We start from the raw sequence: 15769 nt of genomic DNA, 5'->3' as shown, positions 1-15769 counted from the left end.
TATGTGTTAATGACCTGTTGCTTGACAGGATATTTTACCCCACAGAAACAAATACGGACACGTTTGTAGTGCTACGGAGTTCATCTGTTCTCCTCCTGAAGTGTTGCTCTTTGCTTGCAAGGATTGGGGTAGCTCGGTTTGGACTTGTTAAGGCAAAACTCCCACTGACATGTAGTAGGCTGTTGGATCTTCCTGAGAGGCTGTCAGAGCTGGCAGCGATACTTCACATGGTGTCAAGTGATTTATACTAACGTGAAAAGCAGGCAGGGAAGAAAACTGAGTTTGCAGGCTGTGGTGGCCTGCATTGCAGCTCCAGCTGCGTTACGGTTGCTGGATCTGAGACTGAAACCACAGTATGGTGCCTCCCAGTCCTCAATGGCTGCTTCCCATCGACAGCTTACTGGGACAGAGCTCAGTCAGAGCTGATGGCAAAGGAGATGTCTCTGCGTAATACTTCTTTGAATAGCGTCTAGCAGTAGGCTGGGAGGAGAGACTTGGACAGCATCTGCAGGGCAAAGCAGATGTTCCACGCAGCCACTGCCTGCGTCTCTCTCAGTGTATTACGGCAGCACCGTGAGGGTCGCCTTCACTCTCATGGGTAAGACAAAAAACTGCTCCTCTCAGCATCAGCTAAGGTCTTGAGATTTCCTTCTCTTATGCGCGTCATGCAGTTCAAGCAGGGGTGTGTGTATGGGTCTTTAATTTAGGGAAAATAACATTGACAAGCCGCAGCAGTGTATCAGTAGCCAGCAACTTTCATACCCTCTTCATTAGTCTTGGATCTTCCTTGACACATATGTAAAAATGAGGAAAAGGGGCTCATTTGGAAAGGAGAAGAGCTTTGTAAAATGCACTCTGGTTTGACAAATGAGGCCTTGCTGAACCTGCTGGACCTTGTACTTGGCTTCTCTTTTGGTCAACAGAAGAGGACTGTAACTGCTGAGAATCGCTCAATGCAAAGGGAATTTTGTCCTGGGAGTGTCACCGAAACACTCTGTTAGCTGGCTTGTGGCTTGGTGATGTTTAAGATGTTAGGCTCAACCTTCTAAAAACAAGTGATTTGGGGCTAGGCATTCACAGAGCTTGCCTATAGCAGGTTGAGGGGGTGCCCAGCCTCCCAGTTCAAGCCAGAAAAGACTGCGGGTGATGTACAAATGATTCCTGACTGGAGGTTGAAGGGGAGAAAAAATTCCAAAATCAACATCTATTGATCCTCTGAAGTCAGGGGGTGGGGCGTGATAAAAACTTCCTCTGGCTTTCAGGTAGGAAATGCCTCGTGGGTGTGGGAGGATCAGCGAATACAGCCCTGTGCATCAGTCAGTACCTGCAGGACAACGTAATGCACCACCTGGCACAAGTGATTTGGTACACGCATATTTTTGCAAAGGCCATGTTGTAACCCTCTGTAGGCACCGTTAAACAGCAGTTGCATTCCATAGGTGGTACCTGAAACCCAAGCTGCGCCCACGCTGAGTGTTAGAAAGGGAAAATCAGTACTTGGATTAATTCCTTTGACTTGTCTTGTTTCTGCCTTTACTCTCACAGCCCTTTCCCTTGCTCCACACAGCCTGTGGGTGATGTTGTTGTTTGCAGGGCTGTGTGTGAGCTATTCTGTCACTTTTCTTTTAAAGCAGTTCTTTGAAATTCTGCTGCTTCTGTAATGGGGTTTAAGCGTGGTTGCGTCACTGTTGTGATGGTCTGTCAAGCCATCTAATTGGGTTGTCTCATTAAAACTTACAATCAGCGCTTACAAGGCAGCAATCCTGTAGTCCAACGCTGTAGCTAGAGCCACACTGGCTGACCAAGCGCCTGCATGTGGGTTGGGATGTGGATGCAGAGTTCGACGGGAACCTGCGTCTCTGTGAACTCATCCTACGTCTTCTAGGATGAAGCTTGAATGTATCAGACCACCTCCGACTTTACCTTCTCTGCAATGAGACTAACTGGAGCAATTCAGTTAAAATCAACAAATAGCTGGCTGTTAGTCTCAGTTCAAAGACAAGAATACTTCTGGGATCTCAACCTGGACACTCAAGGACTATCCACTAGTCTCTGCTGTTTGGCCTTGATGTTTCTTTTTGTTAGCGAGAGTGTGAGGAAGAAATGGTGCAAGAAAAGGGCAGATTTGTGTAGTCTCTAATAGAAACTAAATTCTTGGAGTAGCTCCAAAATGCATTTTGGCTTTGAATGGAAACAGTTTTTGAAAAAACCCTCTACCTGTGCAGGTCAAAATATTAGTTAAACCACTGCAACTGCATTCTCTTATGAGAAGGCCCTTTTTTTTTTTTTTCAAATCTGAGCCAACTAGGCAAAAGGACCTCACTTATTTCAGCAGCCTATTCACTCTCCTTTTTTTAACTGCAATGATGACTTCTTCTAGCACCATAGTTGAATTTAACTCGGAGCATGAATTGGAGCTCAGAGCTCCAGGTCTGGGCACAGAGTGAAAATGAGAGCAGCTTTCCTGCCAACACCGGGCTTAAGCTGAACATGGGGTTTAAACTAAACTGCCAGAAACCACTCTTAAATGCTTGTGCAGGAGTATTATGGGTTAAATTAGGCATGTGAATGCCTGCATATAGATGCTGCTTTGGCCACTGTGACTCCCCAGATGCTCGGAGGAGAGCATCTTGGCTGTTTGGTGCTTCACTGAGTTTGGTGCAGAGTGTCCCTTTGATAGAGAAGCATCTTAACAGAGGTGAAGAGCACCACAGCCCCTGACTTCAAAAGCCATAGAGCCAAACAAAATACATTTGAGGTTTAGATGTAATAGCCTTCACTGAATCAAGAGCCTGCCTGTTCGAGGCTGTAAGCTCAACAGCTCTGCACTGAGGGCCTGGAGAAATGAGAGGGAATCGTGTTCCTGCAGAAATGCTTTTGACTGTGACCAAGTGCATGCTCTGGCTGGAACAGGACGGCTGTCCAGGAGACACTGACCACCCAGGTGACATCTTCAGAGAGTTAAGGAGTGTTGATAAACTTTGTTATGCATCAGTCTAACAAATGTGTAGCCCAGGCTGAGCCACATATCACACTGGTCTTCACATGAGCTTGTGTGAATTCTGTTCAGCATCGCTTCACGTGCAATGGAGTGTGGACAGCAAAGTTTTCCTTCGCCTACCTCGCACGGTGATCCCCATGTTGGATTTGTATGAGAAAAATCTAAGTGTCACCACTGAAATCTTCTTGTTTGGTTGTGTTTTTTAAAGAGCCGTTTAATGTAAAAGCCTCACTAAGTACCAGCTGAAAACACTTTGCATCACCCTTTAAAATGTTCCTACTTCAAACTTTGTGGGTTAGCTCAGGGTGAGCACTTCTCTTGGCTTTTGTGAAAAGCCATAAAACCCCAGACTTTGTGGCTTATTTTAAATCAGAGAATGAAAACACACTGCACGGGTCTTCCAAAGACAAATTATCCTTCATTTTTAAAAATCCCATCTAATTGTCATTAATCAAGCCATCCCCTGCGCTAATAAGATGGAGGCGGGGAATGGAATGCCATTCCGGCTCAGGCAGCTGTTGCGCGTGTCAACCAGTTTCAAAATGCTTGGCAAAAGTTGTAAATGCAGTTCTAATGAGATCGACTTGTCTGCAACTAGCAAACAAATACCAGCCGCACCAAAATGTTTGTTTGCCATGGGACTTAACGGAGATTGTGTTAACCATTCTGCATTCAAGGATACATGTCAAGAAAAGTTCAGATCAAGCATAAGGCAGTGACACTGGAATGCAGCTTTCTCCAAAACGGTCGCTTATATAAAACCTGAGAAAAAGCCTCTCCCTTCTCTTTTTTCCTCCCCCCTGCCCCCATCAGGCCCCTTAACTTTCTGCTATCTCAGTGCACGAGGTTCTTTGCAAAGGCTGCATAAGCAAGCTACAAATGGAAATACGTTTTCTGTTGGTATGTTTGAGGTTGGGCTCCTGATAGGGGACAGACCCCTGAGGCACTCTACAGCACCTCTCGCCTCCCAGGTCCCCCCAGCTGGGTACGGCTCCATCAGCAGCCCAGGTCGGTTGTGAAGAAGAAGGGAAGAGGCACTCAGCTGAGCCACCCAAGGCCTCCAGTATGAGAGCATAGCGTTGAGAGACCAGTAAACAGCTTGATCATCCACCAGACCCGATTGCCAAGCTGATTACAGCCGGTTTTCACAAAGCCTGGTTAAACAGAGCATTGGTCCAGTGGGGTTGTAATCAGCTAAGCCACCTTAGTGGGCCAGGCACTGCAGATGTCACGTACCCACACCTGGGTGGGCACCTAGGTAAATCAGCACACCAGTGACTTCCTGTAGAACCACCAAGAAGATCACCAGACTTGTGTGGCTGGAGAAAGCCAAGCGATGGAACTATCTAAATTTCAGCGAAGTCAGGTCTCAGGTAAGCCAAAAGCACTTTACCCCAGCCATGAAGTATCTATAACACTGCAGATCTTCACACAACTTGCGATCTTCTACATCTCGTTCCTCTTCCTCAGCAAAAATGGGAATCCTGGTTTTTAACTTTCCTTTTATGGTTCTTTGATCAAAAGTAGAGAGGACTGGTTGAATTTTTGGTACCATGACTACTCTCTTGCCAGTACCCCTTTAATGTGTGTCTTGTGCCAAAGAATATTAATTATTGTAGGCTACAGTGCAGTCCATCCCTCCCCCCGCTCGAGCCTCTGAAATGAACAGTGAAGTTGAACTTTGCCAGCAACTGTTAGGAAAAGGGCCAAGAACAGCCTAACAGGAAAGATACTGAGGATTTTTTGTTTGTTTTTCTGCTAAACCATGTTTTTGTAATTATGAATACTTTGTTGAAATTGCTTTAGAAAAGGAAGTGCACATAAAATGGTCCATACAATTAAACTAACTACATATTAGAGTTGAAAGAATATAAGGCTGGTCTCACTCTGTTGTACTCACACAGACAAAACCCCTTCTCAAAAGGAATTTGGCTTGAGAAAGCAGATCTGGAGACAAATCCTAGTTAACTTCAGGCCCATGTGCCATATTGTCTGGTTTATGACTGCCCCAAATGGCCTAAAAGCAAAGGACATTCACACTAAACAAAAGCAACGGCTGAAAGAAAGAGAAGGAGGAACTGGTAAGCTGTCATTTCCAAATCCCTTCTACTCAAAAGTCGGTTCCTGACTCTGGATCAGAAACCCTGAACAAGACAGCAATTACTTTACGCTCCTAAAACTACCTTCTACTAGACTCAGGAGAAACGGGACTACTTTGTTTTGCTCAGATCCACACGAATGCTGCTTTAATCATTCCCCACTTGCTCCTGCCACTTCTCCCCACGCTTAGGTTTGTAAAAAACCTGAATCGCTAAATTGAGATCGCTTGCCAAGGCAGCTTTCTCTTGCTTTCCAGGACAGATGATTCTGGGGTATAAAAAATAGTTTTTCAAGCGTGGGAAATGACAACATTGTCCCCTAAGTAAATACATAATGTAAAGGAGTAAGTTGCAGTAGGGCCACTTCAAACTGCTCTACTTCAAATAGTGTTTTAGAATTTCCATTTAAATGGTTTTCTCTAGGAAATGGCAATAAAATAGAACCAGCCCGCTCCTGACTCCCAGCACACTGAGGCATATGTAGTGTTACAGGCATATCTCACTGTAAAAGGAAAAATGTCATCCTAGAGTGAGAAAGCTCAGTATTTGGTTTATAAAACAACATTTTATGATTCAGCCTTAAGAAAGTCTTGGTTTTAATTAAAGGAAAATTAAACTTATCCTTGACTGATATAGTAAACTAAACTTTTAGAAGCATATATGCGACATATGTCCTGTCAAGCACCTTCACTTTCCATAGTAACAAGCCTCCTCCCCTGTACACAAAATGGATTTGACGCATAAACAATATTGCTGAAAACATGTCCAAAAATAAAGCAAGGTCTACTTTATTACAAACTTAGTTTTTCAGGCCAATTCTGACCTTGTACGGTCCCTTACATAAGCAACAGTATGCTGCCATTTGGCTGAGATCAAAATAAAGCCTCCCATCTCCTCAATAAACAGTACCGCAAAGCACATTATAGTGGGAAACTGGTAAAGTATGTATGACTATTTTTACCCACACCGCGTGCAATTGTGTTGAAGCCTGTGATAGCAACTAACTATTGCCATCTTAAGGTGGCCCTTAGTATTGCTGCAGATGAAATCGAGCTAGCTGTTGCTGCTACTGTGCACTGTTCTTGTCATATACCCCGCCACTCACAAGGTCTTGAACAAGGTGCTTAGAAGCGCTCGCTCCAAGATTAGTCAAATCCTGCAGTACAGCTCTGTATGAGCTATTTCTCTATACAGGAAATACACATGTAACACGTTTAATATTAAGAAAAAGTATTGCAAGATAAACATTTTCCCTCTCCCTCCTTTCTCTTACGTCAAATTGTGTTAAAGACATCTAATCCCTGGCCAAGTAGATCTGCCAAACCCAGACCTCTGCTTCTAGCAACCCTAAGTGGTATTGTTGCATTTGTTTTGCCTAGCTGTACCTCTATAGCCTACCTGCCTAGACAGTTCTGCAACCAGATAGTGCTCAAAGTGCTTCATAAACTATTAATTTACATTGTAGACATGGTGCGAGATGACTACTGACCTGATTTATACATAGGAAATACAGGCACAGAACTAAGGAGAGTTGCAGACAGTCGGGGCAGTCCTACCTTCCAGCCCTAGGCGATGACAATCTTCGCAAACAAAGCCGAGTAACTTCGTGGGTTAAAAAAAAAACAACAAACCTCTTGGCGCCTTTTGTCTGTACGACACAGCTGACATATGCAATTTTTGAATGTGTTTTAATACTAATGAGCAAGCAAGTAACTTTTACCTGAGGGGCCCGTGAACATTTTTGTACTCACACATCTTCTGTCACCCCTGCAACTCCCGTCTCTGAGCGTGAGCGGTGATGACACCAGGGAAGGGCATAACCAGAAAGTTAAAAACAAATTGGGAAACAAACCTTCCCACGTCACTGGTTCCAAACCCATCCACAGAGGGAGTGAATGCACTGCTACCTTCTGTAAGAGAAATTTGGTGTTTTCAGCCCAACGGGCCTGTGAAAAAGCTTCCATCGCCTGCTGGTGCTTCAGCCAGATGTACTCTGCAGGGAAACGGAAAACTGAAAAGGATACAAAATGGCCATCTCATCTGCACAAGTGCTCCAACAGGGTAGCACTGACACACCGTGGCAGGAAAACTTGCATCCCCGGTACCTGTTGTTGTATCTCTTCTGAGATTGCAAATGAGACCTGAACACTCTAATCGCCTTGTATTTCTCCTAAAACAACTTACAGAGACAGGCCTAGACACCTCAAACTAAAACAAGTAATTCCTAAAGTCTGTTGGACATGCATTTATTTTGGATGTAAAATTTACCCTTAAATATAAAAGCATCCAAATGCATCAATTTTTTTTTTTTTAATTGAATCAGTGCAACTCTCCTACACATCTGGCATCCTGCAAGAACATTAAATTAATTCAGGTACAAATTAGATAGCTCCCCTTCCCTTCACTGTTTAGATCTTGCATGCTGCAAACAGACCTGTTGCAAAGGCAGGCACGTCAACTTGTTACCCTCGGCTGCTTTTCTTTGCAACTTAAATACTATTCAGTTTCACTAGACTTCAACTCTGCATAAAGCTGTAACCGTCTATTGTGAAACACTTGAGCAATTCAACATAAGTCTGGTATCAAAGATAGCCGAGCTTCAAGTGCTTTAATTGAATTTTATAGAAGTAACAGAGCACGTACTTAATTTGGTCTTGCTGATTTGTACTTTAAATATACACAAGCTTTCTGTTCTTAGAATTATTGCACCGTGTGCAGCTTGCTCAGTACAGAACAGCGTATGGCTACAGTCATTCATACAACTGACCTTGTCCACTTAAGGTGACTTTTGCAAATAATGTTAAACACCCCATTAAGTTACCTGAACCTGTATGGAAGTTCTGACTTGTGTGACCAAGTGACTTCAGGCCCAGCGTTATTCAGACCGGGACGCCGTGCTCCTTCCTTACTGCCTAACCACCCAGGGATGGGGTGTTCCCTCCTTCCTCTGCCCAACAGTGGCACCCAGCGGCCAACTGTTTCCATGAACACTCTGGGAAACGGCTACCGTTCGAGTTCCCACCCACTGGGTTTCCTAAACACAGCTAGAGTCAGTTTAAATGCCCTAGCTGTTTGACACTGGAGGTTCAAAATGCTACCCGCTATTTAAACTGCCTAGAAAGCCCGAGACTACCATCGCTGGCGAAGACTAGCCAGAGCTAGGAAAAAAGCACAGCACCTGAAATGCTGCACAGACGGCAGTCAGCCACCTCCGAACAGGAGACAAGGTTACTGTACGGTCAAACACATCAGCAAAATTGTTCTTTTGAAAAACGAGTATGCCACCTCAAGGTCCGAGGTATTTTATATGTCCTTTTCTACATAGCTACAGACTGTGAAAGGATTCCCAGGCAAGAGGAGATTATTTTGCCCTTGATGATGCAGCTCGGCTTTTCTAAAGGTCCTAGTACTCAAGGCAATTTCCAGGAGTGCCATACAGCACGTCAGACAAACAGTCTACGCTTGATGCAATTTCCCAAGAATCAAAAGCAGTAGTAGGGCTAACAAAGCCCCCAGACATCAACAGGCATTCAGGAATCTCCATACTAAGTTATCTTCCATCAGCAGCCAGAAAAGGATGATGCTTCAGATTTTGGGCGTTAACCGAATAGAAACGCGTAGAGGTGAGCCCAGGTGCAGAGTCCAGGACTAAACTCCTGAAGACTCCATTTAACCTTCTTCCCTCTTACACAGAGAAATTGGTTTCAGGTGACTCATATTTATAGTCTCTGTAAATAAGTACAGAGAGGTCAAATGCCAGGACAGCATGTCAGAGAGATAAAGGAAAAGATAGGAAAAGCAAGCTATGAAGTGCAGAGAAGGCAGCATGAACACAACAAATGCTTTTCTCACTAAACCAAGGCTTAACTGAAAGCATTATCAGAAAAGTCTGTGAACCTAAATTTTAGTAAGTTTAAACTCCTCCGTATTGTAGCACAAGGGATTGCGAGAAGGGGAGTAAACTGACAGTGGGACTAGATTGATCAATAGATTACGATGAGATGAACGAAACTGACTTGTAACTCTTAGCCACTTCCTTACCATGAACTGCTCTGCTTTCTAAAACACACTGATCACTTCTAACAAAGGTAGAAAATATTCAGCATTACAGTAGTCGGACTTCTTGAAAAAATTTAATAAGACAAATGTCTTCATAATACAGGTAAATTGTACATCATAGATTACGTGCTTATAACTGAATTAGTCTTTTCGTAATTGGACAGTTTCCTCTTTAATTCCATCTTTTGTGACAATGCAAATCTTAAGTGCATCCCCAGTGTACACATCTCTCTCAGCAGCAGAAATAAAGACATCTTTAACCAGCTGCAAAGCCTTCTCCAGGGTCAGAGGTACATGTTCCACATTTTGCATGTTCTTGAAGCCAATCTAAGGAAAGATGAAAATGCGTTTTAAAGGAAACATGATCCATCTAGCACAAAAGCTGTTTCGGTCTCTGCACTAGAACGAGCAGATTAAGACAACTTAAAAAGACAAAATGGTTGGTCTGTTTTAGAAACCCAAAGCTGGCAAAAGTATTCCTCCACAGAGTCTACAGCTGCACGATCAGAACTTTGCCAGTGCTGATCCTCTTTCAGAAGTGACTAGAAGCAGATCCGGTACACAGCCAGCATAGCTCCTCCCGCCCACTCAGCACATACAGGATCGCAATGAACATTCAGATCGGAACCAAGCTAATTCTTCAGAAACTTCTCACTGGGTTAGCAGTATCAGAACTGCACGCAAGCCTTTTCTCTAGTCATTCTGTAGTTAGGAGTTTGCCTTCTTAAAAGCAAATATTCCTAAACGTACCTAGAATTCAAAAATAACCGTCTATATTGGAGCATAACCAGTCCTATTAAATAGTGTATTTTAGATGATGAATTTAAGTGTCCATTAAGCATTGGAACTCGAAAAGGAGGGGAAGAGTCACTTACTATGCCTCAAACTCATAAGCAGTAAAAAGCAACTTATGATAACTTTGTTTCTGCAGAAGACATTTTATTTTCTTCAGTTAATAGAGTTCAAAACTAAGTCAAAGATGAGAACCTGGAGTTGGTTAAAAAAAAAAAAAAAAAAAGGAAAGATTCTATTCCTTTCTCAGCTGCTAAGAACTAAGAGTGCTTATGGCTTTTTTAAGCACAAAAGTTGTGTTGACATCACGCTCAACTGACCAAACAATACCAATGCCAATATCAGAGAATAAAATGAGTAAAACATGCTTTGGTATTTCTCTCATTCAACAATTAACAGCTTCGATTAAATATGAAAATATTCTTTAAGTGTTTTTAGAGAGATTTAATTGAATAAGTCTCCAGCAGTTTTATGTAAGAACATTCTTAGAAAATGGCGTCCGAGTTCTACAAAACTTAAGACTTTTAAACAAGTGTAATTAAGTGATAAAATGTGTTATATACACCTACTAATTCTATCTTCTTCATTTAGTATGATTTCATGCTAAGCGACAGGCATATTTATGTTATCAGCTAGGGAAAAAAAACAGAAAAACCACCCGAACAGCTTCTATGGGAAACAGAATTCCCCAATTAAAACATTTACCTGTATTTTAAAAAAGCAGGCTGTCCACTGTTTGTAGCATATTAAAAACCTGAACAGATTCTAGAGCAAAACCTTGATTTCTCCCGAGAGGGTAGAGCCACACAATTTATAAATGTATGGATTAACAGTCCTACCTATAATACATTCAAAACTTCTCTCAAAAGTAATATTCCCCAAAAGTCAAGCTACATAAATTTGAATGTCACAAATGTTTACTGAGATCATAAAAAGAAAAAAAAGAGAATTAAAAAAAGAGAACTATTTCACCTGGTTATCAAGCAAGGGTTGCAGCATGGCACTTGCTGATCCACCTGCTTTGAAAGAATCTCTCTGGTATGAGCCCACTGGATCAAAGCTATACACTGCTCCCTTTCCTGGAAGAAAAAAAAAAAAAGTATGTAATCACAATCCAGAAAGATTCTCAATACAGATGAGCATTTACGTCAAAAACTAGCTCTCTCCTCCATAAGCAGTCTCTGGAGTACCAGAGAACCCAGCAAACCTTTACCAAATGATACTGCAGTATGTTCAGACAATGCTTTCTACAGTAAGCTCACTATGGTTGTGACCTGGTACTATACACTAGGTTATTTTCAACATTTAAGCTATAACCATGCTCTAACAGATGTTTTCTACAGTACTTACCACAGAAAGAGTGCTGATGCAGAATAACCAAAGCAGGACAATGTGCTAGAGCGCAGTGCTGCACAAAGAGCTCTGCTGGTTCTAAAGCTAGCACAAAGGGGCAGTTTAGCCATCGTTCCTGAAATACCTCCAGAGAGCATGCCTGGATGCCTCTGCATCACCTTCCCAGAACCAGGGATGATGCTCTGGTCTCTTACGCACTTCCCTCTGGAGTCAGGCCAGGTTGCGCAAAGCTTATTAGCTTGCGCCGACATCAGAGATGCAGACACACTGTACCTCTGAAGCATCAGCATTTGGTGAGGACATACCAGTCAAAACGCAGCACCCAGCCAAGCTTTCTGTTCAGACAGGCTGCACCTGATTTAATAAACTGGCCAGTGCACTTGGCAGCACAGCACAGGTAGCTGAGCAGCCCTGAGAAAGGTAGCAGAGATCCAGAAAGTAACACTAAATCAGAACGCATCAATCTTGCTGCACCCAAATTAAGCCCATGCACGCAAACCTGCACTCTTATTCTTGTCAGTTGCTACAGCACCCTCATAATCTGAGATTTACCCTTACGCAGGGCAGACTAATCCCTTTCCAGACTCCACATACCGTAGACATGTCTTAGCGAGACTGGGAAAGCAGTATAACTTAATGGTAACAACAAACCGTGAGGAATGGTTGAAGCTATCCAAACAAGACCACCTCTGAGCTCCTGCTCAAAGCCAGAGAACACAGTATTTCAGCAACCCAACCAAATCATTGGACAAGAGCCCAGTAAGTCCTGGAAGGGCTATATGTTAAAATACAGCTTCCATGTAGAAGTCATGATTTTCATTAGAAATTAGTTAAGATTTAAAAATCCCTTTGTAGAAACCTGTCTCTAGAGTAAATCTTCATCTTTAATAACCCCTACCACACTGACAGGCCAGAGTAAAATATACGCAATTTTACTGCTAACATCTCCTTTAAAGACACAATTAAGAATTCCAGCAAAGCTGTTACAAAGTGTTCCAGTCTAGAGTAAAGTATGAGAGGTAAGCAACATTAGCAGATTTCGCTTATAATCAAATAATTATAACACAGTTTTTAAACTTTCAGACCTTCAGAAATGGAAGATCAAGTTAGGAGCGGAAACAAGTCAGATGCATAATATGCATTTGACCTGTGTAAGTACCGTAATGCCTAAAGGTAGGTGTTAGGAATAGGAACACAAACTTTGTTACTCCATCAGTATACTGGAGATGTAAAAGGATAGCTATTCACCTACAGAAATTTAGCCCCTCTTTTCTTCTATTTTGTTTAAAGTCTTACCTTCTTCATCAAGTCCACCAATTATGTTATAAACGTAGTATGGAAAGAAACGTCGAGAATACAGAATTGTAGACAGCATTGCTGCAATAGCCCCAGTAGTCATGGTCTTGTTATTGGAATGCTTGTACATCTGCAAATGGTACCACATGTCCAAGAAGAAAGTCAAACACTAGATTTTACACTCAATCAGAATTACATTTTCTGTAACCTCACTACAGAAGAATCTGACGCTAAGCAAGACATTAACTAGCATGATTACTGAAAACACACTGGTCTAAAAGTAAAGCCTTCTTACAAGCCAAAAAGTAACATTTCTCCAAAATTTTGCAAAGAATAGATGCTGCCTCATTAACGTTATCCTCTTCAGCTCTTCCATTCTTTAAATTTGTGATGTTACACTTAGTAAGAACACAGCACCAATTTCCCCTGCCTGATCTTTCACCAGCAATACAGCCATAGTTATGATACAAACACTTGAAGAAAACCAGCAAAAACATATCATATTATTGGTCTTAAACGTGATACTAAGAATATAAGTTTCTAAATACAATAAGATAGTTAGCTACCTTTAATCTTGCTTCAATAATTTTAGTAAGGGTAAGGCAGTCACCATGGAAACCACTGCATCCAATGACCGTTTGTTGTGTTCTGTAAAATGTAAAGTTTTGTTGTGATTTTAGATTTAGTATGAACTATACCACTTTCTTACACAGTAGATTATTATGAAAACACCAAATGTATTTTCTGTTTCTCTAAAGCTATCAGAAACATCTGTCTAAAATGTAGTAACAGATATTTTGTGTACAAAAAGTAACTGCAACCTACATCTTGAAGAGGACTGAGTAAGTGCAGGACCACGCAGCTGTCTTTCTTCAATCCACTGACTTCCACAGCAAGACTGACAAAAAGACATTCTTAACTTCTTCATGCACCCCTAACTCTAGCTATTACCGTTCAGTCTTGCTAGAGGATCTGTTTTGAGATGGGGAGCCTGTTACATCGTATCACTCAGCCCAGTTTTACTGCATCTGGGCAGAGGACTGCATTAAGATTGTATGATGGTTACGAAACATTTATGCTGTAGGCGGTTTTCTGTGTCAGCACGACAGAAGTTATCTGGCTGCGGACGCATTGCAGCAGGTTAGCTCTTCGCTCAGTTTCAAAGCGTTTCGTGAACACTAACTACAGAACGCACGTTTGAAATTTGAATTCTAGTAAATTAGTGAGAGTCTACAACCATTCACGCATACTTACAGACTAACACAAAGCAGTCATTCAGAAAACAATTTAAACTGAAATCTTCTCTCAGCCTGTCACTACAATTACACAAAGCCATCATGTGCAGTATGCAGATTGTACCATAGTAATTTCCATTTGGACAGTATCAGAGAGTCAAAGATATAGTAAGGAGTTAGCCAGGAGAAACATAAGTTCATATGATCTTGTGTCATCTATTAAAAAAAAAAAAAACACAAAACCAAACCTAAACACAAAAAAATTGTTTACATAGCTGATGGCAGCCTACTAGGTAAGCACCTGCTACAGTCAAAGAAATGTAAACAATATGTATTTTTAAACCTAGGGGAGTCAAGAAAAGCATACAATGAGAATAAAAAGTTCAATAATGGAACTACTGACAGGTTTACCTCTCCTAAAACAAACACCTCTTCAAAGTGCCAGATGGTGGACTAGAGAGACACAGTACAACTGGCAGCAGTGGGCACACTTGCGTACCAACATCAGGTGTCCTGACAAAGCAGAACGAGTTACCACAGGATTAAGTTTTGCTACAGTTAAGACAAAAGTTCTTCTGATTATCCAGCCAAAAAACCACCTAGCTTACATTAAGCCTTGTATCATGCTAAAAATGTTCTGTTATCAGCTAACTTCAAGAGCATGCAACAAGAAATCTGGCTGTATTTATACCATCACATCTTGCATTACAGCAAGAGTCACCGTGACTCCAAAATCAATTTTGTTACTATCCTTTTTTTCTGAGGATTCTGCTTAAAGAAAGTGATAGATCATTCCACGCAGGTGACATGCTCATCAATATAAAATATCTTTCACCTGTATCAATTCTTACAAGATCTGGACTTACAGTTTGTAACATTTTGGACTTTCCCGGCAGTGAATTGCATAACCTTCACTCAGTCGTGTGTCAGAGGCAACGATAGAAAAGTCTTCTCCAGCAATCGCCAACACAGTCCTTAAAGAAGAGTATTCATATAGTCATGACTTCTAGCACAAATATTTTCTTGGGCAACAGAGGAACAGACTAGATAGTAGTTCTATATCCAGACTCAAGTTTTGTCTGAGGAAACACACATTCCTTGCAACGTTTCCCACTACGCACATCCCTACATGTGACTCAAGACTGGAGGAAGAAGATACTAGACATACTGAAGAAAGTATATGTACATGATTCCCTACTTTGACTAAAAACTGTATGGAAACTTGGTAAAATGGAGTTTCTATACAATGCAAGAACCAGACTCAATGGACTAGCAATTTTAGATGCCTGCTAATGAAAGATTCACCCTTTTAAAACAGTTTGGCTCTCCAAGCAAAAACACTCCAGCCAAGCACTAAGCATCAGTATCATTATACTTAAATTATCACCACTTTTTTAATCTGTTAATGTTATTTATTTCCAAATAGCTAGTTTTGTGATTGTTACTTAATGGTAGCACACATGTGGCAAACAGATGTCCTTTAAAAAGCAGTCAGGCATTATAAAGAAAAAGCTAAATAACACTATCCTGGCCAGATCCTGTCACCAACTCAGAGCAAGTGTCTGAAAACATCACCTCCCTTTAACAGTTATGACAAAGTAGCTTTCAACCCAGTTACAGGTTTAAAAGCTGTTAATATGACCATTACACGGGTTTCCTGAGTCACTATAAAGAAACAACCCTGCGGGGAACGGAAGGTGCTTCTTTTGACCCGTAAAAGTTCAGGGAGCCCGAGCGTGCCAAAAGCCACACGGATACGCACAAACACCCCGACGAGCTGCAAGGACCCGCCGGACGCTCAGCCCAGGGCAAGGCCGAGCCCAGGGCAAGGCCGAGCCCAGCTCTCCCCCGTGCTGTCCCTCTTTCTCTACAAAGAGGCGCTCGCAAGGGGAGGCAAACCCTCACAGAATGCCGGGGGAGGCAAGAGTAAGACG

The 15769-nt window shown here is 42.0% G+C and overlaps 1 protein-coding gene across 1 annotated transcript; it reads right to left on the bottom strand.

Annotated features, from left to right (window-relative positions):
* Positions 1-9215: 9215 nt before the first annotated feature.
* Positions 9216-14811, bottom strand: PSMB1 (proteasome (prosome, macropain) subunit, beta type, 1; the record flags this gene model as incomplete). Its single annotated transcript, XM_009329247.1, has 5 exons — positions 9216-9486; positions 10924-11030; positions 12601-12730; positions 13167-13248; positions 14702-14811. Coding segments are annotated over 5 exons (615 nt in total), but the record flags the coding sequence as incomplete, so codon positions are not given.
* Between the last annotated feature and the right edge of the window lie 958 nt (positions 14812-15769).

Source organism: Pygoscelis adeliae, unplaced genomic scaffold, assembly GCF_000699105.1.
Source record: "Pygoscelis adeliae isolate BGI_AS28 unplaced genomic scaffold, ASM69910v1 Scaffold77, whole genome shotgun sequence".
Taxonomy (NCBI): Eukaryota; Metazoa; Chordata; class Aves; order Sphenisciformes; family Spheniscidae; genus Pygoscelis; species Pygoscelis adeliae.
The sequence above is the reverse complement of the archived record's forward strand: the minus strand, read 5'-3'. Positions and strand labels throughout refer to the sequence as shown.